General features: G+C 35.1%; 1 protein-coding gene across 3 annotated transcripts in view; it reads right to left on the reverse strand.

The window, feature by feature from the left end:
- LOC145255800 (clathrin heavy chain 1-like) overlaps nucleotides 1–24,563 on the reverse strand; it is a 172,453-nt gene that overhangs the window by 37,401 nt on the left and 110,489 nt on the right. For all 3 annotated transcript variants that reach the window (XM_080114485.1, XM_080114484.1, XM_080114486.1), the window contains one exon: nucleotides 6,718–6,820. In XM_080114485.1, coding sequence (XP_079970611.1) covers nucleotides 6,718–6,820 — 103 coding nt within the window. The remainder of the gene's footprint in view (nucleotides 1–6,717; nucleotides 6,821–24,563) is intronic.

The raw sequence follows: 24,563 nt of genomic DNA on the forward strand, positions 1-24,563 counted from the left end.
AGCTGGAAATCTTGTGAAGTAGGCCCTTATGCCATAAGGCCTTTGATATGTCAAGAGCAATTGTCCTAGAAAGGAAGCCTTTGTCGAGTTTCACTAATCCTATGAGATATAACCGTTAGCACATCTGCTGTAGATCTAGCAGAACAGAAATCACATTGCATGTCACTAAGAAGGTTATTTCTGCTGAGGTGGTTGACTACTTCTCTATTTAATATGGATTCTAGCAGCTTACTCATGATACACAGGAGACATATTGGTCTGTACTGAGAGGGAGATGACTTATCACCTGAATTCTTAAATACAGGGCATACTGATGAGGTTTTCCAGGGTGTTGTAAAGCACTTCTCTTTAAGGCAACGCTTAAATAGTTTTGTAAGTATGGAGGCAAGTTCTGGTTGGAGCTTTTTCAGCACTATAATTGGAATGCCGTCAGGGCCAGTTACTTTACTAGAATCAAGGTTCTTGATTAGCTTGGCGACTTCACGCACAGATATTTGTATGTTGCATAGCGCATTGTCTGTTATAGGAGGAAATACTCGAAGCTGATGGCCTTTGTCGCATAGAGTAGAATTAGCTGCAAAGTTCTTGGCAAATAGTTTGGCCTTGTCTGATGCTGATGAGATGACCTCATGTCCATTGATGATGGTTGGGATAGAATGCACACTTCTGTTCAGGATCCTGTTTGCTATTTGCCAAAACTGGTGGGAACCAAGCCGCTGCTCAGCTACTTTGGATTTAACGGACTGAGCATATAGCTCTCTTGCATTTTTTATTATTCTTTTACAGTGGCTGCTGGCAGTCCTGAAAGCAGCTTTAGTCTCAGTACACCTATTACGTTGGTAGCTAATGAAAAAAGTGATTTCTGTGCGCAATGGCAGCAGCACATTCTGGGGAGAACCATGGCTGGCTGTTAGGTTTTTGTTGGAATTTTTTGGATGGCATGAATCGGTCTATGCCTACAAGTATCCATTCGGTCAGATGTGATACTATAGAGGACACATCCTTTTTAAACATGGAACGCAGAGATAGATCAGATATGAATGTACGGAAGCTATCCCAGTCAGCCATAGAGTACCGATATACAGTACGGTGGAGAGGTACGTTTGTTCCAGTTCATATTGCCCGTGAATGTTAGGTCGAGGAATTTGAAGGAAAAATTCTCAGATAGAATGTTCCATGATTTCCTTCATTTTTTCTCTTGGCTGTGTTGTTTCTCACATTAGTGACTGTTGAGGAGGCACGCAGAGGTTTCCAAGTATAAAACAACTCAAGCTACAACCACTATCAACAATTTCCCTTATACTCTCTATGCCTAAAAGTAAATGAAAATTCTATGAGCAAAATTTCTTTCTTAGAACTACTCACCTGTAGAACACAATACCATGGTGCTACTTCCCAGCTGATTATAAATGATCGTTTTCAAGTTCAATTTAAAGAAGTTTTTGTTGAACTGTCTTTTTAAATAATTTAAATTCTGCCCATTTTTCACCATTACCGATCATCACTGTTGTGGTGTCCACCTTACGGATAATAATGAAGTCTTCCACTTACTATAAAGACCGAGATAATATGTGTGTGTTGGCATTATGCATAAATCTTGCACACTAGGCAGTTGGACTGACGTATAAAAACACTATTTTTTGTTATGTTTGTTTTGCTTTCAATATATTTTATTTTGCTTTCAATATATTATGTACGGCATGATCACGCTAACACTCCAGTTCCCGCTGGATCACTGAAGTTAAGCAATGTAGAACCTGGACTTCCAGGTGCTGTATGTGCTCTCTGCTTATCTCGGCATTGTTTTCAGTCATCCTGAACTTCTCCTTGCCACTGGACTCTGACAGTGCAGATTCAGGAGAAGTGTGGTTGAGGATTGCACAACCCCTACCTCACAATTTCACAGGCGGTATCCTTTGTCTTTCAAGTTGTATCTTTCTTCTTGATCCTTATCAGTCCACAACAATCTCAGTGATGTCTCATCGGCTACCTGACATTCATTAACCTTTATCTTTGAGTGGCCTTCAGGCATTGATAAGTGGTGACCCCTTAGTAACAATATATATCTTTCTCTTTGTTTGTCAATTCCACTTTTTCTCTGAAACTACTGAACTGATGTGGCTGAAATTTTGTATGGACCAGGTGCAGCAAACTAAGTATTATGATAACCATTTGCTGCACAGTTAGGGATTAATAGAGATTAGTTACCACAATACCACATTTACTCTGCTGTTTCTCGGAAACTACTTGGCCAGTCTGGTTGATTTTGTGTGGACTTTTTTATGATGTGACAGTGTTGTAGGATAGAGTTAAGGCCAGCTTGCACAGAGTTTTGGGTGAAGAAAAACTTACTTTCGAATTGATTACAGGAATGATGGGATATGATAAGTGAGGGGCCTGGTTATTTCATTTAAAATTAGAAAAGAGGAAATGTTAATCTGATAATGAAGAGAGAGTCTCGTTAATTTCAATTTTTCTGAGGAAATAGGAATTGTTGAGGTTATGATAAAGAGCAATGACATTTATCAAGATGTGTCGTTGTTGTGTCAACAGAGTCCCCACAATGGCTGGTCATAAATAGTTGGGCCATCTGTCTTGCATAGGCCACAAAGCAAATGTCAACTTTTGCAATAATCGAAATGAATGGGTAACGGAGAGTTGATATTAAAATGACTGTATAAACAAACAGAAAACATGGCAGATCGAATTCAACACCAATCAGTAAGGTTTATTCATTTATTCATATGAAGAATAAACAAATTTTTGAAATGTGTCAACTGATAACATTGCTTAGCTAAACTAACAAAATTAGAGGCAAATAAACAGAGGGACCACACACTGCTGTGGGTGAGGGTATGAGACAGGGGTGGCGTTGATAATTGATTAACTGCCAAAAGACACTTCCCCATGGTTAAAATTTTGATAATGACTATACAAAGAGGAATTGTGGTTACCGCAAATTTAGAAAACGCATTTATAATTATGAAGATCTGTCCCCAAGGGAAGGAGAAACCTCTCCCTGTCAGAGTAACAGCGAGAGATCGGGATCAATGAAGAAGAGGGGTGGCCTTAAAGATCCGTTGACCATTCATGGTCTTGCAAGTCAAATTCCTGCAGAATCGGGAATTGTAATTATCATTGGTAACTTGAAACGCTAATGTATTATTGAGAATTATAAATTACATTTTATTGGAAGAGAGGTGAGGCCATCCTCTTCTGGTCCTCAATATAAAATGAAGTCTAGTGAGCCTCAATAACATTTCTGCTCACGCACCAAATTCATGCCGAGATTGAGGGTTGAGATCGCTAAAGCTGAAAATCAATAAGACTTTGACAATAGTGCCATCCAGAACATTAGGATCTTAAGTCAGAGATCTGTGAATGGTCAGAGTTGTGTAATCTTTCAATGAATAATTATTTTGTTTTATACAAAAAAACAAACAAAAACAAAACAGTCATTGACGTGTTATTTAAAAAAATTTTTTTTTACAAGGTGGTCACCACTTATCAAGGCCTGGAAGCCACTCGGGGATAAGGGTTATTGCGTGTACAGTACGTTAGTGTTGAGATTTGATAAAGTGTCTTACTTACGGGGGCGGTTCATCAGGAATTTACTTATGTTGGACTTGAAGACATTCAGGTTGTAGTCAGGTGGGAAACAGGCAAACGGAACAGAGTTCCACAGGCGTGCACTTCTAAGAAAGAAACTTTGTTCATGGAATCTAGGTTTTGGTTTTGGCACAGATATTTTCTTCTTTGGTTTAAAATGACCTTTGCTCCCCAGTGATACAAACTTTAGTGACCAGTGCCGGACGATTTGGCCTATTGATCTTTCACAACATGGGGAGACTGATGAGGAGTTGAGCCAGGACCTTTTGACATCCAGAGCTTTCAGATAAACGACAGAATACCAAGTGTCCAACCGGGATGCAGAATGGATGAATTTGGTGACGTCATCCATGGAACATCATTGGAGGGGTAAGTACAATACAGTGAACTAAGTACTGTAGTATCTGTTGAATGCATAGTTAGGGATTAATAGGGATAGAGATTACGAACCACAATGTAACATTTACTCTAGAAATTTGGCATAAAGCATTCATTCTAAGTCAATGGGCTATAACTTTTTCCCATTTTTAATGGGCTAAAAAGTCCAGTACATATAGAAGCTTTTTAACCTCAAAAACGATATAAAATTTTTTTTTTATAAAAATTTAATTTTTAGTCCTTCATTGGAAAATTATTTTGTCAGCAAGTCATTTAATCTCCTGCAATTGCTGAACAAACTTGCTTTCTCGAACTAACAACAGTCCTACTTTTTCAGGGATCATCAGTTGTTTACCATGAAACACTGTTTCGGAAATTTAAAAACAAAACAGTATATTAAATCATAGCTACCAAGCAGTATTGATCAAACACCACCTCCCCTAAATAACAGAACAAAAAATGTTCCAAATAATGAATCCATTATTTTGCCCCAGATTAATTAGGCTAACCTATTCATGTTCGCAAAAAAATGTTTGCTTACCTGCATCATTTGTCCTTGTCTCCAAAAAAAGAAACAATTGTTTTTTTATTTTCATATCTGCTGCATTTATATAATCCACCATTATATATTTATCGCCCTCTTCTTTATTATTAATATTCTTTTTATATATTTAAATTATTATTTGCTAATGATCTCTTTATATTTATTAGTCTATTTAAAAACTATATAAAAAGTTAAAATATTATAAATATATACATAAGATTGTTTTTTTTTGCTTTTTTTATTGTACATAACTTATGTAGTTTTGGATTTTTTTTTTAATTTTTTTTTTTTACATAGGAATCACCACTTATCAAGGCCCAAAGACCACTCGAGGACAAAGGTTAAGAGTGTGCAGTAGTCAATTTAACAATATAGTAATTGTTAGTAATGGAAATTCGGTAAATTTGTAAACTTAAGTGGAACGGCTCATCAAGAACTTGTTTACATTGGACTTGAAGACAATCAGATTGTAGTCAGCTGGAAAGCAGGAAAACGGAAGACAGTTCCACAGGCGTGCATTTCTCTCTATTAACATACTTTTGATTGGTTTTATATGATTTAAAAGCATCAGGATAACGAACCAATGCTTTATTTAACTATTTTATTTATCACCACCTTGTTTAAGCATACTTATTACTAAGTTAGAGACGGGGGGGTATAAAATCTATTAATTGTACAGTAGTGCGAGCTATTCTTGAAAATTCTGACATAATGCTCCCATAAAATATATACATACGGCATGTGCTACTTTGATGTGGCATACAAACTATTTGAAAGCGGAAGGAGATTATTTTATCAAACACTTATATATTTCTGTGGAAATATACTTTATTTCCTTACTAGCGGGGATACCCGGCGTTGCCCGAGTGTTTGTTTCCGGGACGGGGGGGGGGAGTTTTAAAAAATGTTATGGTAGGTAAGTAGGAAGGATCAAACCCGGAGTCATGAGTAAAAGTAGGAAAATAAAGTGTGAAAAAAAAAAAAAAAACCATCTGCAACGTTAACAGTTCGGCCACCAAGAAAAGTCCATTCCAGTTGTTTAGGAAAAAAAAAAAAAAAAACCCACTATGGTAGGTCGGCGCGAACGTGAAAATATAATGTGAATTGTCCAGCAACCTAACCACTACGCCACAGAGCACTGCAGCTTAGTTTAGTGATTTTAAATAACTTAACATGATAGAACTACGAAGCCAAACCGGTGTTCTCTTCTCAACTGTTCCTTGTGAACGATCTCCAAACGGTGTTAAGTGGTGGCAGGGGGAGGAGGAATTTTTAAGAGAGAAAATATTTTACCACTTCCATTGATCTTAACCGATTTTGGCCGTGACTTCTCAGCAGAAAAAGTATAGAAATCTAAGATTATCGAGGAATTTGAGAACTAATAAGCCTATAACAAACCTCAGATATTGTTCTGCCGTTTGTGCATAATGTATTTGCATGAAATAGCTTGATTTTTAATCCTATTAAGGTCAAAATCCCACGGGAAAAAATGAGTTCATTTTATTTATATTTCCTTATAATATATACCAATCCTTATTTAATAATCTCAATGTAATTACAGAGCAATATAATGAATGAATGACAAAAGTCTATATTCTTCTGATGAGTTAAGAGCATAATAGATTCACTGATTGATATAATAATTAAGTGACTGATTTTGTGAACTGAATTAAAGGAATAAATTGTAAGATGGTCAACATCATGAACTTTGGAATATAGACTTTGTCATTAATTTATCATATATATATATATATATATATATATTTCTCTTCGTCTGTCTTTTCTATCTTTTCTCTGGGTCGATCTGCCTAAAATTTTGTATGGACTTTTGTTATGACTAACAACTGACTAAGTATTACGGTATCTGTTCGATGCACAGTTTAGGATTAATAGATATTAGTATTTAATGCAAAAATGAGCACAAATTTAACCATATTCAACTATCAATTTGGCATAAAGCACTCCTAAGTCAACAGAATGTTGTCAATTACATGTGCATTGTATAGGCTGATGTTTCTTATGTAGGTTACATCCTAGGTAAGAACTATGCAAATCTAAATTTGTCAGATTTTCCATGTTAAACCTAAATAGCATTGCATATGACAAAATCGATATTCGATTTTGACTAGCTATTTTGTCTGTTTTGTAGCAGGCTAAAAAGTCTAGTTTTATGTAAATGTATTTACCTTTTAGCGCGATGATGGGATGGGATGGATTCATTAAAAGAGAATCAGCAGAAGTTGTTCCTGCAAAGAGCTTCGTACCTTCTCTTGGGTTCAACACTGTTACCTGCAGAAAAAAAAAGAAAAGATGTCAAGTACTCCATATTGGGTGTAAAAAGTTTAAAGTTCAATATTAAACAATGGATAAAGTTAAAAATAAATGAAGAATGCGATTTCAGAGTTGGTTTCCATGGTAGTTATTGTACTTTTGCATTATAATTAGATTAAAAAAAAAATCCATTTTGAGTAAAAACAATATTACATAATTACATGTGTTGAAATTGGTAAAAAAAATTATAAAAAATGATTGAGTAGAAAAATAATCACAAGAAAATATATAATTTATTGAATAATGCAGGTTCAGCGGTTTCTTCTGTTGCTGCTAATTTCCTATGACAAACAGAATTATCTCTTGGTTTCAGTAAAATTCTAGGATTTAAAATTAGAAAATGGCGAATTGAGAACATATAACAGCGATATTATTTTGTAAACTATATATATATATATATATATATATATAGTTCTTTCAGATCTACATTTTTTTAAATCATTTGGAATTTTTTTTATTAATTTTGACATCACACGTCAGTATGTAAAGGTTTTTACTTAAAATGCATTTTTTTTATATTCAATTATAATGCACAGTAACTATAGGTTTAAAACTAATAATGTTTGTTATTTAAATAAAACAGTTTCTTTTTGACTTCCACTTTCTGTTTAGCGGAAGTTTTCCTGGTGCATAACAAGGAAGAGTCTCGTCTGATTGATACTTAACATCATGATGAAGGAATGTTTCACTCATATTTTTGTCATCAAAATCGATGAAATAGCCTATTTTTCAATCAAATCGATGGATTACATGCTCTAATAGGGGACTCGTCGCGATACATTTGAAAGAAGCTCTTGCAGTAATTAAGTTCACAATACATTGTAGTCTACATTGCACTGTAGAGAACCTACTGTTGGTTTTATAAAATTATTTTTATATATATAGTGGCTTAGTTTAAAATGCAAAAATCAAGTATCATGGTTCAATAGTGCTTTAAACAGAAATAATTATTTCAAACACGCTTTTGTGATATCAAAGAAATACTGTTGATTTTATATACCTGACATTACTGCTTGTGCAGTGATAATGGCTTGAATTTAAGTTTAAAATGAAAGTATCATGGTTCAAGTGTATTCTAAACAAACATTTATTTTGAATGCACCTCTGTCATATCAAAGAACCTACTGTTGATTTTATGTTGGGCCTTTCAGCTCGTGTGATAAAATTCACCAAATGCACTTGTGATGCTAGGCTGTGTAAGGTGTTAACTTTGATCAAAATCGTCTGCACCTGCTTTCATCAGATTATTTTGATTATCAGTACTGATCGAAGACATTCCGACACAAAACCTATGTAAGAACACTGCTAGGCACATAAAGTACCTTCGTGTGAAATTTTATAAAATTTGACTCAGCTGTTTTGGAATCCATAGGAAACGAGCTTGCAGACCCACATATATATACAAAGAGTTCATTTTCTATAATAGATAAGTTTTGTGATGGTTGAGGACATTGAGCAGTGCGTTGTGGGTGCATTGTTGATCGAAGTAGGGCTGTTAATGCGTATTTCCCTATGCAATCTATTATATTAAAACTGGCCAGCTTTCCTGCTGACTGGACGTCTTCAAGTCCAACGTAAACAAATTCTTTTTGAGCCCCCCCCCCCCCGCCACTTAATAATCAATTTCTACTTCATTTCCAACACTAACTATTAATAAGCTGCTATCCCGATGATAACCATACTTTGTTAATCCTTATCCCCGAGTGGCCTTTGGGCCTTGATAAGTGGTGATCCCTATGTAAAAAATAAAATAAAAAAACAGTTCCAGTTCAATTTTAAAATTCTACATAAAAAAAACAAACTAGTTTTTACTTTGAAATGATTAATTTTTCGGAATGGTTTTATTTTTAAGAAAATATGTTAAAATATTAAACTTAAATGCGCATGTTATACATTTATAAGCCAAATACAACGCAAAGATTTTTTTAAAATAAACATTCATTTATTTAATATCAATATTTTGATGCGATACATCCTCCTCAGGAGATATATTTTTCTTTTTCCATACTAGGATGTAAAAACGAAAAGAATCAGTGATATATTTTTTTTAAATGTTTGGGAAAATTCATGGCGCACGTGAACTAAAATAGTTAAGATTGTGTCCTCTGTGATATAAGCGTTGTTTAAATTTTAAAATGAAATACGCATGTCGTATGTTTATACAATGCAAAGATATATAAAATAAATAAACATTTGTTTAAAATCAATATTTCGACATGATACGTCTTCCTCAGGATATATATATTGTTAGAATATTTTTTACTATAATGGGGTATGATCTCGCACAGTCGGGAGATTCTATTTATAAACGATGCTGCTAGGAACTGAAAAATCGAATTAATTCACGTCCTGCTACCAACCAATCAGAAACCAGAATTGCTCCATAAATATTAAACCTTTCTGTAGCAATTTCGCATAAGTGTTTTTCTTCTTCGTGTCAACATGAGAAGAATCTTTTGCTTTGTGGATTCCAACTCGAGAACTGTCCACTGAAAACCAGTCACCTCCAAGGACTTGTATAGAACAACGAACCATCGGAAACTGTTCTGTCTACTGCAAACCAGTCACCTCCCAGGACTTGTATAGAACAACGAACCATCGGAAACTGTTCTGTCTACTGCAAACAAGTCACCTCCCAGGACTTGTATAGAACAACGAACCATCGGAAACTGTTCTGTCTACTGCAAATCAGTCACCTCCCAGGACTTGTATAGAACAACGAACCATCGGAAACTGTTCTGTCTACTGCAAACCAGTCACCTCCAAGGACTTGTGTAGAACAACAAACCATTGGAAACTGTTCTGAAACTAAGCATGGCTTACACTTGTATATATATACATACACACACACACATATATACACAGGGTGCCCCAATAAAATGCATACACTCTTTAAATGACCATAAAAGCAACATGTGTTATAAGAAAGAAAAGTTTCCTACATCAAAATACTGTGGACAAATATAGAAACCAGCTAATTATCAAAAGTGTTCAAATTGTTGGCCATTGTGGTCCATGAACAACTAACAACACTCACTGATTGAATCGAAAACATTCCTAATCAGTCCAATTGGTATGTTGACTCATCTTCTTTTAATGGTTGCTTTCAACTCGTTCATTGTAGCTCGTTTTGTAGTGTGAACCTTGTGTTTAACATGCCCCCCCCCATCCGCCTCCAAAAAAGAGAAAAATCCATGGGAGGGGGTCAAATATTGTGAACATGGACAGTACTCAATACTTCCTCTTCGTCCTAACTATCTGTTTCGTAGATGACTATCAAGATATGGTCTTATTTCATGATTATAGTGGGGAAGTGCCCCCTCCTGCTGGAAGTGCCATTGTTTATTTTTAAACATCTCTTGGGAACATGGCATAGCATATTCATGTAGCAAGTTGAGATAATTTAAAGAGTGTATACATTTTATTGGGACATCGTGTATAATATGGGAAAAATATGCCTATTCAATTATATTTCAACTTTTATTTATATCAATCCTTTAATTTATCAAGCTTGATGATGGCATAACTAAAAAGAAAACAATTGCAACTTCTCATCCGATTTTCGGTTTTTGTAATCATGCCCATGTTCTTTCATTTTCTTTTAAAATTGATGAGTTCCTATTCTTCTGATGAATCAGGGCAAAATAGATTTAAAAATTGACATAATTACATGAATAATTCTGCGTTGTGAAACAGGTGCTGTCAAGAACATTTTAACAGGCTGAAAGAAATAAACGGCAAGATGAAAAACATCTTGAAATTTGGAATATAGACTTTTTGTCATATATATATTGTAGCGGAATTGGCAATAACCAAAATGGGGGGAAATAAAAAGCTTACCTCGGATACGTCTGTTGTGTTGCGGGCCGAGCGGAAGAGAGTTTCAAGATGGCATTCATGGGTTTTTATTGGCGTTGACCCCATGCAATTCTTGCAGAATCGCGTGTGACCTCGCACGATTATGCAAAAATATATAGTTTCCAGCTGCTATAAAGGCAGGACGCTGGGAGGCAGTCAGGCAGTGTTCTGCAGATTGTGTAGGTGGCTTTGGCGGTTGGATTGTTTTTGTGACGAACCACGAATCTGCGAGAAGCGAGTTTTCTTCTGCCTTTTTTTTTCTGTTGTTCTTTCTCTACGGTCATTATAGCCAAGAAATCCCTCTCTTCTAGAGTTGGGTGGTGCAGGGCGAAACTGACTATTTCCTATCTTTGTTCCTGATATTTTCCTACTACATTTTGCTACACACACACATATATATATATATATATATATATATATATATATATATATATATATATATATACACTTTCCTTTTTCTGTGCCATGATGTTAAAATAGAAAAGAATTTAGTAAAAATGTGTGTGCTTTTCAATGTTGTGAAAATATATTTTCAATATTTACTTTGAATTTTATTTTAATATTTAAGTATATTTATTAATTCTAGATATTTTTTTGTGAGTTTCAAAGACTTTTTTTCTTTAAGTTTACATGAAAAATAAACATTTCAATGTAAAAACTAAAAAAAAAAAATTTTTATTACAAGATATTTAAAAAAAACATACTTCACAGTAAAGACTATTTTTACGTAAACTTTAAAATATATCTTTATTATATAAAACCATTCTGAAAAACATTTTTTTCATTTTCAAGAGTAAAAAACGTTTGACAACATTGTTTTTTATAAATAAAAATATTCGGAAAAAGTAGCATTTCAAATTAAAGACTCATTTTTTATACAGAGTTTTAAAATTAGACTAGGATTACGTAAGTATAAACCAGAACGGGCTTTTCCTCAATGTACACCCTGCATGACTTGGCAAAACTTCTGCTAAACAAAAAACGGAAGTCAAAAAGAAACTTATTTAAAATAACCATGATGTTTTTTCTCCCGACAAAAGGAGGGGTGGACCTGTAAATTCACCCTCGTCCATTCATCCGTCCGCACTTTTCTCAATAACTATGCCTTGAAATTTTTTGAAATTTTGCACAACCATTAAACATGATATCAGTAAAAAAGTAACAGAACGGATTTTCTGGGAAAACTCCGGTTGCCCCCATATAGCTAAAATTGACACTTTTGTGCTTATTAAAAAAAACTGATGCCTTGGATTTTTATAAAACTTTCTGAAAAGTTGTAACTAACTGATTTCTATATAATTTGCTTGTCTATACTTCACGATAACTCTTGGATGTGCCTCAGGAGCTCTTTTAGGGCTAATAAAAACATTCCAATTTTTAGGACTATTTTACTATATTTGTCCAAAATTTTGTGTATGTCTATTTAGCAGTTTTGCATGGTGCTGAACTCAAATTTAAATATGTTAAGGCCTTGGGGACTTTTGGGGCTAAATGGGGGTGGGGGCAAATGATGAACTTGGTCATTTCTCTTTTTGCATAGCGCAGAACTCAAATTTACATATGTTTGGCCTAAAACTGCACTGTTTGTTCATTTTCACCAGGATTTGACGTCTCCTGGGGACTTTGGGGGGGGGGAATGCTGAACTTAGTCATTGTTTTTATGTCTCGTTTACTGTGCATTCACGGGGACCATGCATGCTTTGCTTGTTTATATCGTTATTCATGGTCAAAAGTAGAAAGAATCAATATATATTGAAGACCATATTATCAATCAATTATATCTTTTATTCTCTACACAGCATGCTCTATAATACAAGCAGCATTCCAAAAGTAATATCTCCTCCCTTTTTTTTTTTATTCTGCCTGAAGGGACCAGAGGGATTTGCAAATTGCATTGTTATGATGAACTTATGTATTCATGAACTGAAAATTTCATCTCAGATATTGCCAATGTGAGACTCTAAGAAAACAACCCATCATGGACATGCATCAGAAGCAGAGATGCGTCATTAAATTCCTGGCAAAAGTGCATTGAGAACGGTGGTGACTATGTAGAAAAATAAATTCTGGAACACAAAAGGTTGCTCGTTTTAATGGCATCACTCCCGTCTTCATAGCTCTTAAACTTTTCGAGTTTAAAAAGATAAGCTTTACTTTTGGAATAACCCTCTTAAAATGTGTACATATATTTACAATCGTTTAAACTTGGTCATAGAACTCGGAAATGAAGAAACTATATCTGGATAGCAAAGCTATTGACGTTGCCAGGAAGTTTTGTTTCCTAAGTGATACCATTGGAGCATAGGGTGGAGCAGGTGCTAGTGTGATTGCAAAAGTAATAATTGGATATAGTATGTTCAGGGAACCTCTGTCATTACTAACCAGCAGAGCATTATCGCTGTTGACTAACAAGGGAAGAGTCCATTAGGCATGTGTATGCAATGTGATGTGCATAGAAGTGAAACATGGCCAGTGAGAGTTGAGGATATGCATTGCATGAAGATATTGTACTAACATGCAAAAGTTTAAATATAATGTGAACAAACACCTCACTCATCTCCTCACATAGTCACATCTGATGATGCATGGAAGCGAAACATGACCAGTGAGGGTCAAGAAAATGCGTTGTATGGAGAGAAACAATGTGAGAATTATACGATAAATATGTACAGTGAGTTTAGAGATAGGCTTAGATCTGATGACCTCAGAGGAAGATTAAATCTGAACTCTTTGGAGAGATGGAGAAGGTTAGACTTTGATGGTATGGCCACATTGAAAGAATGGATGAGAGTTCTTGGATTAATAGATGTAGAACAGTTGAGGTAGCAGGTCCAGTCGGGTTAGGAAAGATCAAGGAAAACATGGAAGTGATAAAAATGGATCTGAGGGAAAGAGGGATAAATAAAGACTTGGCCAGACATAGGTTACTTTGGAAGTCGATTTCTTAAAGCCATCCAATGCATGCCAGCATATAAAACTGACATTAAACTGAATATTATTATGATGACGATGATTAGGAGTGGTTCTAACCTTAACACCCTAACATAATTATATTTTTATTTATTGTATCAAAGGAAATTGCAATGATTGGATGAATGGTTAAAAATATTTCGAGGAAGATTTTGTTTTAAAGATCTGTAATCTAAATAGAAAAAAAAAAAAAAAAAAAAAAAAAAAATTGACAGCACTCCTACAACATTCACATTATTTGCATGACTTTGTAACTTCACCATGTTCTTTTCACTGCAAAATACTGGACTCATTCTTCTCCATAATTTGTCCTTATCAACAGCCACTCCTCTCATATCCAAATTATATTTTGAAACCACAAGATGGGACTGATTTTCACTCCTGATTTAAAATGGAACACTGGACAAATGGTTGAATCCTTCAAAACTACTGATTCAATTCTCTGCACGCATATAAAAGTATGTATTTACTTGCCCATTAGGATAGACTTCAGGTCGGGTTTTAATATGGAGAAAATCCAGACCCCGCAAAAAGAAAGAATTTCTGGCATGAATAAAAATGCAGTATCAGTCAGAGGATGAGAAATCCTTTTCAACTGAGGCAATTTTTCTTTGTCTTATTTCGAGTGCCTTTCTGATGAGCTGGCTATCCCTCACATAAAAAAAAAAAAAAAAAGACTATCTGCCTAACTGTAACATAGCACAGATGTGCAGATACAAATGCATGCAAAATAATGTCACCAGTAGAGAAAAATAAAGACTTTAAAAAGATCACGTTAGAGATGGAAATAACATTCGAGATTATGTTAGAGGTGTGAATGATGCCCGAGAAGACAATCACATGAGGGACTTGACAGTGGTAATGAAAGAATGAGGAGGTAAATGTTGTACAACGAAAATATACGAATTGAAGTTCTTTTCTATTCTTGGTCTCTTTTGTGATTGAGCATATGTGTTGGTTCTCGGACAATTTTACATAACTTTGCCCTCGTGGGGAGCCAATTAAATAGGGATAATTTTATTAAATAGGTTTATGTATTTTTTCTTATAAAAATGTTTAAGGAACTTGGGACCCCTTAACGAAAACGTTTTTGTCCGAGTTTAATGAGATTTAAATTACCGTTTAAATTTCCAGTCTACTTGACATAATTGGTTAGGATGCTCACTAATGGGCCAAGAGACTAGGGTTCAATCCTTATGTAACCCCACGTGGCCCCACTGACAATCCACCAACCCCAGATGTCGTGTGTAGTGGATTTTTCGTTCATCTTTTCTAATGGCTGCATCATCATTTTCTCACTGGAGACTGTCGATGAGGTTGCACACAGGTCAACAAGTAGAAAAAACAAAACAAAACACAAGAAAAACTCAGACGTTAATACTTCACATAGATATCAGTTGGAATCTGGGAGGGTGTGAAACTGCCTTCTACTCACTGAAGTACACATTTATATCTACTGTTGTGCCCCTGGGAATCCATGACTGACTAAGTGTCTGACTGACTCCCCGACCCTCCCACCCTTGTCAAGTGTTGTTTCTCTGTTCAATCCTTATTTCATCATCATTTGGCACACCTTAATTAAAACTACCCTCATTTTCATTGTCTGCATTAAAAGACCAAATTCCTATCCATTGTTTACTGACAAGTCCTCTTATTACTCTCTAAACCTACTTCTTTTTCTTTTCTCATTTATCCTTTGTTATTTTCCTACCTCTCCAGCACTCGGTCGAACATAGTGTAACACTTAGACGAGTCATACAGAGAACTAAAATGATGGTACATGATGCCCCTTTGCTTAAACAGTCAGTATTATAAGGTGAGGATCAAGGATAAGTGGAGTAATCCTGAGGAAGGAGTGGCACTCTCTTCTATATTTTGGTGTAGGAATTAATGAAAAGGGAGCCTTCAGGTTACCCTTGACTATGATCAGTCACTATATTTTTAAGAACACAAAATTGTACAAATTTATCAAAATTAGATTTATAGGCCCTATAAATTCGAGTATATATTAAATATTAAATTGCTTTTTAACGCCAAACCATACTTAGAGCAAAATAAGTTGTTTTTAACTATTAAAATACTTTCCGACGCGATTGTTAATGTCTACTCATTTATTTTTATTTACATTTTTTTAATTTTTTTTATTAAAGAATTCATCTTTTGGAACAGAACGTAAATCATAAATCTATATGTTCAAACCTATAATTATTTTGTTAAGGTAATGTTTTAAGCTCTATTTATAAAGAAAGCTCAGTTGGTAGAATCTCAGAATGAAAATCTCAAGATTTCAATTTCTGATCATGGTAACCACTTTATTTGTTGGGAATTTATTATTTACTATTTATGCAATATTTCCATTTCTAAAAAGTTGCAAAAATTTGTGATGTTTCGAAATGAGACAAATTCTGCAATGTATTCAATATTTGAATTCTAAGATCATTCGTCGACATTTATGCAGATGACACTTCCATCCATGGCAACATTTCAAAGGCCAGCAATGACCACAATATCTCAGAGTCTCTCTTCTCTAACTTTGAGCATGTGGTTCAATGAGGGTTAAAGGGGGTTGGTTAATTTTAATGTATCCAAAACCAAGCTTCTATCTTTACACCACCAACGCTCTGATCCAAATGCAGTCCTTTACACATGTTACACAGCGTGGATGCACATATGACAGCTGTAAGCAAATAACTGAGCTGGGTGCGAGATGACATCATGGTAAAGAAGAAAAGAAAAAGATTATAAAAAAAGAAAAACGTATGCGCAGACTGGGAATTATATTAGAAAAAGACGGAACACGTGTTCAGAGAGATTAGAGCAAGATTCGAAAAGTATTCAGGGATCACGTTTGAGAGACATGGGTGACATCACAGTTGAGACGAAAAGTCACGCATGGCCGTAGAAGAAGGAATAAAGCTCTTTTCTTGAAACCTGAAACAATGAGTTGAATTTCTTTCCTCTTCCTTTCTTATGTCCCTTGCGACAGGGTCTACATGTTAAAACGTTACACCCATACAAGAGCCAAATATGCTCCAAAAGGGAGTACAGAAGACCCTTTTTTGCCTTGACAGGGTTCATGTATTAATTCTTTTTCACGTGACCTTTGGGCCGTTATAAGTCTTCCACGTAAAAAAACAAAACAAAACAAAACTTATGTTTAAAAAATATTTAGATTGACAGATTGATGGAGAAAATTTCTATTTATATAAGACTAGCGAGGGGTACCCGGCGTTGCCTGGGTGTTTGGGGGGGGGGTTAAAAAAAAAAAAGTAAGTATGAGGCTCGAACCCGAACCCTTGAGGCAAAGTTGTAAATTAAAGTGTGAAAAAAAAAAGTGCGATGTTAACCATTGCCACACCGCGAGATGCTTACTGAAACACGTTTGAATTTATTTAATTACTTGGATTTAGCAGGTGCCCGTTTTAATGAGTTAATGAGGTCAAGTTTGACTGCGGGATAGTATTCATTTACTGCTAAACGCTTTTTTTTTCCCACCCCCAAGATGTTATAGGAAAAAGACTAACCCACATGCAGCGAGCGACAAATATTGAATATTTATCTTCCCGAAATCGAGCAAATTAAATAGACAGGCGAGCTTCAATGTTAACCGTGAGATATTACGATTTATATGTGATATAAAAAGTTTTTAAAAGTTGTGAACCGACCGACCGACCACTCTCTGAAAGAAGCCTTTTGTAGACACATAGAAAAAGCGAACACACATACATACATACATACATTTTTGCTTTTATATTTATAGACTAGCCTGGGTGCCCAGCATTGCCTGGGTGTTTGGAGGTGTGTGTGTTGAGCAAAATAAAAATGTAGTAGTAGATAGGCAGGTTGGCTCGGACCCGTGCTGCGAAGGTGGAAAAAAAAAGTGAAAGAAAATCTGATGTCTTAGCTGATGTCTCCTTGACGCGAACGGAAGTCAAAAGCGTTGAAATTAACCAAAGTCAATCCAACAGTGATGATGACTTGCTAAAATGTCAGCAAAAAAGTCGACACCTCCTTGTACAAAACGGCCGAGTTTAGGGTGAAGGAATGAATTTTTTTGGAAATATTTTGATATTTGTCGTCCGAGACGTCTAGCTTCAAAATGATACCGATCTTGTCAGGGTCCGTTGCCTCTGTCGAAAGTTTTTGCGAGACATACACACATAAATACATACATTTAAACAGACAGGTGAGATTTATATAATCGATTTGGGCCAATTTCGATCATTTTAATAGAGCTTCTAATAAGGGAGATAACTCCACAAAATTGATTACACTCAAATATGTTAACAATGACAAGGGTTCCACTATGCGTTAATTTATTATTCTATGAATTTCTTTTGCAGATATTCTTGGTTGCAGCTAACCAGTCTGTTGCACACTGCCTAGCGTTGGCTATTTAAACTCTGTAGGAATCACGTTTTGGTAACCATGGCAGCGGGAATCCTCTTTGTGGTTCGGTAGGAAATGCCATAAATGGCATCAAACAAAAATCAATCAAAGAGAGTTGATGTCAATTGATAGAAATATGGACAAATCAATAAATGAGGTCATCAACTAAAGCATTATAAAACGATTTTCACAAAATCTGAGAAAAAGATGAATCCTGGAAAGAACCTATCATATTTTAGTGCAGATCTGGATAAAAAGCATCGACCCAGGGATATTTAATATATATTTATTTTTCCTTTGAATGTTGGCATAATTCTTACCGCTCTCTCTTTTTTTTTTCTTTTTAACTTTTTTACACTCCAAACAAGGTACAGTGCCACATCAAACATAAGGGACTACTATTTGGGGTCATGTTTAACAGGGGACTGTGGGGAGATGAACAACAAGATGTTTGTTCACATTACTTTTAAATTTCTGAACTGCTTATTAGCCCCTTTTCTCAATAGGTCTTTTCAGTCATGAGGCAAACATCTCACATCTATTCAGTTTGACATTTATAATCTTAGCCCATTGGAGATGGGTTTCCATGGCTTGCACGAGTTTACCTTTTGTATTATTCTTATATCATTTCTCTTCATGCAAATCATATTCTCAATCATTCACTTCCATACATCAGTAAACTCCATGCACATAATTAATAGACTCTTCCCTTGGCCAATAATGGTAATGCTCTGCTGGTTAGTAATGCCAAAAATTCTGAATTTACCCCATCCATTCCTAACTCTTGCACTTTGCTATTTTTTTTTTTCTAATAAAATTGATTGATTGATTGATTGATGCTGTATGGAAGAAATTTGGTTTTTGTATCATATCAACTTTTTTTTAGATTATTTAATGCCGAATCCAGTTATTTTTGGGGAAAAAAAAGGTTTTTATATTTCAATTTCTTTATATAACAAATATTTATTCATGATGTTTGGTTTGGTTGTTTTTGTTTTACATCATATCAACTCTTATTGAATTATTTAATTCTGAATCTAGTAATTTGGGAGAAAGCATTTATGTTTCATATCCTTTATATCTTCAAAAAAAAAAAAAAAAAAAATAATTTTCCTCTGCAAACCAACCAAACCAAACCCCATGAATAGATATTCATGGGGTTTGGTTTGGTTGGTTTGCAGAGGAAAATTATTTTTTATTTTTTTACTTTGCAGAACATGATTTAGTTTTACAAATGAAAAACACACACAAAAATATACCCCCCCCCCAAATAATAACATCCATGTTTAATGCATTTTAAGACAGAAAGCCAGTATCTACAGACAGCCTGATCTAGCAATACCAACTACATAGAAGGGGGAAGAGTTGCGAAACCTAGCAAGTAATAAAATGAAATAGAAAAACAAAAATGGCCGCCTGCATTCACCAATCCTGAAACCAATGGGAAAACATTTCTTTGATGCTAAGAAATGAACTGAAACAGCAACACGAGAGACTTTTCTGGAAGCAACCAAAGAGGATAAAAGTTACCCTAGCTCCTGTCATATCATATTCCTAGTTTGCTCTAAGGAATATTCTTTTGACTGTCTATTGATTCTTGCTACATACATAAAATACCAGCAGGAAGACCCGACATTGCTTGGAATTTAATGGTGGACACTATGTCCTTTTCCACTATACACCATCTTTTTTTTTTTTTTTTTACTCTTTCATTCCAAACAAGGCATTTTGCCATTTGAATATAAGGGACCATACCTACAAGTTCCCTATGTAGGAAGTTGAATAGCGAAATATCTGTTCACATTACATTTAAACTTCTGCAAGTTAATAGAGTCAGGGAAACAGGAAATGGCGTGAATTCTAAAATATAGCAATCCAAAGGAAGAAACTATTAAAGTAGAAGTCTTTCCAGAATCCAGGGACCTCAACAGTGAAGAGGTGGGATTTTGTTGCTTGTCAGATTAGTCGGAGTATTTACGTTGAGGGGAGCACAGGTGCTAGGAGTTCATCAGACCACATTCCTTTTAAAGCGGGTGCAAGGATGCAACATTGTAGCATAAGTCAGAGGTTGGAGCTTGGCCGATAGTGCGAGATCTGTTAGATTGGGGACTCTTTTTTTTGGACCTTGTTAAGAGTGAGAAACTTGTGGTCGATGCACCAAGCCAGATTTTATTTCACATATATATGTAATTCAATGACGTGAAACATCAACATCTCATTGTTGGAACAGAGCCAACATTGCACAAAGGGGCTTGTAATCCTTTTTGATAGAGCTTTTGTGTTTTTTTTTTGTTTTTTTACAATAAGAATTAAAATGGGATTATCTTGACAGTTTACTGCAGTTTCATGGTAAATCCTATCCACACAAGTGCATAATCATCTCAGACGCATTTGTACATTTTAAACCTTAACTTGATATTAAAGCTGAAGAATTAAATAAAACACAGATGTCTTTGTGTAGCTTACTTGGCATAAGTATATTTTATAATATATATATATATATATATATATATATACACACACTTTTTTTATATATTAGATGCTCAACAGTTACACATTTGGTCGCTGCCATTGAATATTGATAAAGTAAAAACTGTTGGATATTTGTGACTTAAAATTGGTGGACAAGTCGGATATAGACTGAAATTTGTTTGTACCAAATACGGTTGGATTAGAAAAGATTGAATTTTTTGTTGATATCATAGGATCACCTTATACAGGAAGGCATCTAAAAAATATATTTAAATGTTAACTTGTTTTACAAGACTAATATAGGTCAACAGATGCTCAATTCTAATGGCAGGTTGACCGAAATACAAAAAAAAAATGCGGTAAATTAAACTAAAACAAAAGATCGCCGGTTTCACATAGAAATCGGCTGCATTTAAATATTTCCTAAAATAAGTCTTCAAAATTTGAATTCAAAAGACTATACTTTTTGTAGGTTTGTCATCCAGTAAACTGAACTAATCTTTAACCGATGAATTAAATGCATAAAGACTGTAATACATTGCAGAATTTTATGTACAAGTATGTGACAAAGCTCTCCACAATGTGCATGCAAGCAAGTAGTTGCTGTAGTATAATAAACGACCTGCACCCATTAATATCGCATGACGAGTTTTTTTTTTTTTTTTTTTTTTTTTTTTACACCACTTATTAAGGCCTGGAAGCCGCTCGGGGATAAGGGTTATTGCGTGTACAGTAATCAATGGCATAGTATCGTAGTAATCGTTAGTATTAAAGATTTGATTAAGTGTCTTATTTAAGATTGGCGAGGGGGACCAGAGATTGGAGCTCAGACGAGCACTTGTCATGGAAGTAACGATAAAACAAAGACAGGCTCGCAACATCTCTTCTGTGGGAGAGAGGTTGCAGAGAAGAGAAAAGAGCATCCCCTACTAAGCCACAAAGTCTATTTTGTACTCTGTCAAGGCAGGGTAGGCTGTTTTTAGCAGCTCCTGCCCATATGTGGCAGCAGTACTCCATCCTTGGATGTACTTGGCTTTTATATAGATAGAGAATTGCATCAGCAGTGAGATATCTTCTGGAGCGGTAGAAGGATCCCACCATTTTTCCAGCGACCTTGGCAACAGACTTGATGTACATGTTCCATTTCAGATCAGAAGTAAAGGTCAATCCTAGAAGCTTGTCAAAACATGGAGCCTCCCCAAGACAAGAGCCACCCATTTCAATTGATGCCAGATGGAGATAGGAGCTTGGTTTTAGATGCATTAAAAGTAATCAGCCCCCCCCCATTGTACCATGTGCTCAAGATCAGAGGAGAGAGAATCAGAGAGAACTGTCATTTACGGCCCTTGATGTGTTGCCATAGATGGTCGTGTCATCAGCATAGATGTCAATGAATGATTTAAGTATGTGTTTTGAGAGATCATTGATGTAGATCAGGAGAGAGTTACTTTCCTTGAAGGAACATACAGGAAGTAGAAACTATTTAAAGCAGACATGGTTAGGGTGTGAAGTAAACAAAGAAATCTATGTGAGAATTATTAACAATACCTATCTGGTGTTGCCTGATAATGTTCGATTATTTATTTATAGTAAGCCATTTTTTTTTTTAACCTAAAATTACTATTCTGTTTTTAAATATCATTTTGCAAATCAAATTTTATACTGTATCGTTTAGTTATTAAATTATTAACTGAACCAAATTGGTATGTTGCTTTTCACAGCTGAAAAGACTGTCCTAAGATTTGATAAGTGGTGGAATTTTGTTTTCAAGCATGTGGTGAAGCTCTTTGGAGTATGCCTATAAGTATTAGTGAAAATAGTTGATAATTTGGTTGCCTATGATTCATTAACTGACAAAAAAAAAAAAGAAAAAAAAGATCAACATTGTTTGAATATGTTTTCCAGCTACCAACCTCCAGTTATGTAAAGAAATTATACGAAAAAGATTTAATAAAAAAAAAAAAAAAAAAAAAATCAAGAGGACCACTACCAAAGAGATAGGACGATCAGATGAGTTGAAACTGGCATGGAAGCTGAAAGACTGTCCGAAGACAGTGATGAGCGTCATGATTTTGTTTTCAAGCATGTGGTGAAGCTCTCTTGAGTATGCACATAAGACGTAGCAGTAATGAAAATAGTGATTAATATTACATTGTAGATGATTCATTAACTGACATTAAAAAAAAGAAAAAACAAAAACCTTATAAGAACGCAGTTGACAATGAATCATTCATTCTACGTTTGTGCTGTAGGCATTATGATTCATAGAACAAAAGAGGTAAATGGGTTTCACTGCAGGAAAGGTGAATCAGGGTCAAATCAGCTTTGATTGTATTGAATGAAAGTTGCAGCAACAATTATGCAGTGCTGAATTATGAGCTCAGTACAAGTTCTCTTAGGACTATTTCATCATTTTCATTAATATGCCTGGGAAATGCATGAATCTATCTCTCCCCACTCCTAAAAACCAGATTTAAAATAATGTAATATTATATTATACACCAGTGTCTTCGTTGCGGACTCAGGTTCTTAATTGTCTGTAGAGAAAACGCTCCAACACTGATATCAGTTTAAAAGGTTTATCGATGTAGATAACTTGAACGAATATTGATACAGTAGCATTTGGCTATTAAATTATTAACTGTATCAAATTGGCATGTTGCTCCTGACGGCTGAAAGGCTGTCCCATGACCATAAGTAGAAGAATTTTGTTTACAAGCATGTGGCGAAGCTCTCTGGAGTATGCCTACAAGCAAGTCAAGAAGTTGGTTGGTTGTTTCTGTTTTACGGCATATCAACCCTTTTCAGGTTATTTAATGCCGAATCCAAAGATTTTGAAGAAAAATTTTTTTAATAGAATATATTTGTTGTTTTCACGTCGGTTTCTATTTAATTCATAGTTGGGACCCTAACAGGTACTACCACTCCGGGTCAGAGTGGACCTGGGAGCAATGGCAGTTAAAGGGTGGCTCCACACTCCCCAAAGCCCACAAGCTGGGGCCTCACCACTGGATATAGTTTAAGGTCATATCCAGGACCCCCATTGAGGGACTTTTACCCTCTGCAGGGGGGCAGTCGGCGTATTCTAATGCCCCACCGACAGGGCTAAGTGAAGAAGTAGCAGTGAAAATACTGGTTAATATTAGATTGCAAATGATGCATTAATTGACATTAAAAGAAATGAAATTTAGAATTGAGTGGGTCAGTTTTTTTTCGCCAGAATTCTTGAATATTTGGTACCACGGAGGCAATTTTCCAGCTATCAGAGAAACAAGAGTCGGCTAGGCATGTGAAATAGTATGTTAATGGTATATGTTCACTTACTAATTGGTGTAAAAATCATTATACATTTGCATAGTCATTGTGAACCCAGGTTTCTGATTATTGGTTGGTTGGTTTTGTTTTATGGCATATCAAACATTTTCAGGTTATTTAATGCCGAATCCAGTGATTTTGAAGAACAATTTTTTTAATAGAATATATATATATTTTTTTTCAAGTCAGTTACTATTTAACCCATAGTTGGGACCCTAACAGGTACTACCACTCCAGGTCAAAGTGGACCTGGGAGCAATGTCAATTAAAGGGTGGCTTACCACACTCCCCAAAGTCCGCAAGCTGGGGCCTCACCATAGGTGATAGTTTAAGGTCATATCCAGGACCGGTTTCTGATTTTCTGTAGATAAAACTCAGATGCTGATGCTAGTTTATAAGATAGATGTTTATTTGAAAAGAAAATCACATAAAACATCAGAGCAACAGTAGAGAAAAGGGAGAGAAAGAAGAGAGATAGAAGGAGAGGGGTGGTTGGTTGTGTTTCACAGCCTCTCAAACTCTAAAGGATCATTTAAAGCCAGAAATCTTTTTTTTTTTTTTTTTAAATCTATTTAATCTTAAAATAGTTTTTAGGTGATCTATTTAGAACAATATTTTCTTTTCATCCTTTTGTTTTCCAAAGTAAAATTCTGTCACTTTCTTGAAAAGTTGGTTTTCCAAAGTAAAATGTTTCAAG

This window comes from Euprymna scolopes, chromosome 31 (genome assembly GCF_053919585.1).
Source record: "Euprymna scolopes isolate OS-2025 chromosome 31, ASM5391958v1, whole genome shotgun sequence".
In the NCBI taxonomy this organism is placed as follows: domain Eukaryota; kingdom Metazoa; phylum Mollusca; class Cephalopoda; order Sepiida; family Sepiolidae; genus Euprymna; species Euprymna scolopes.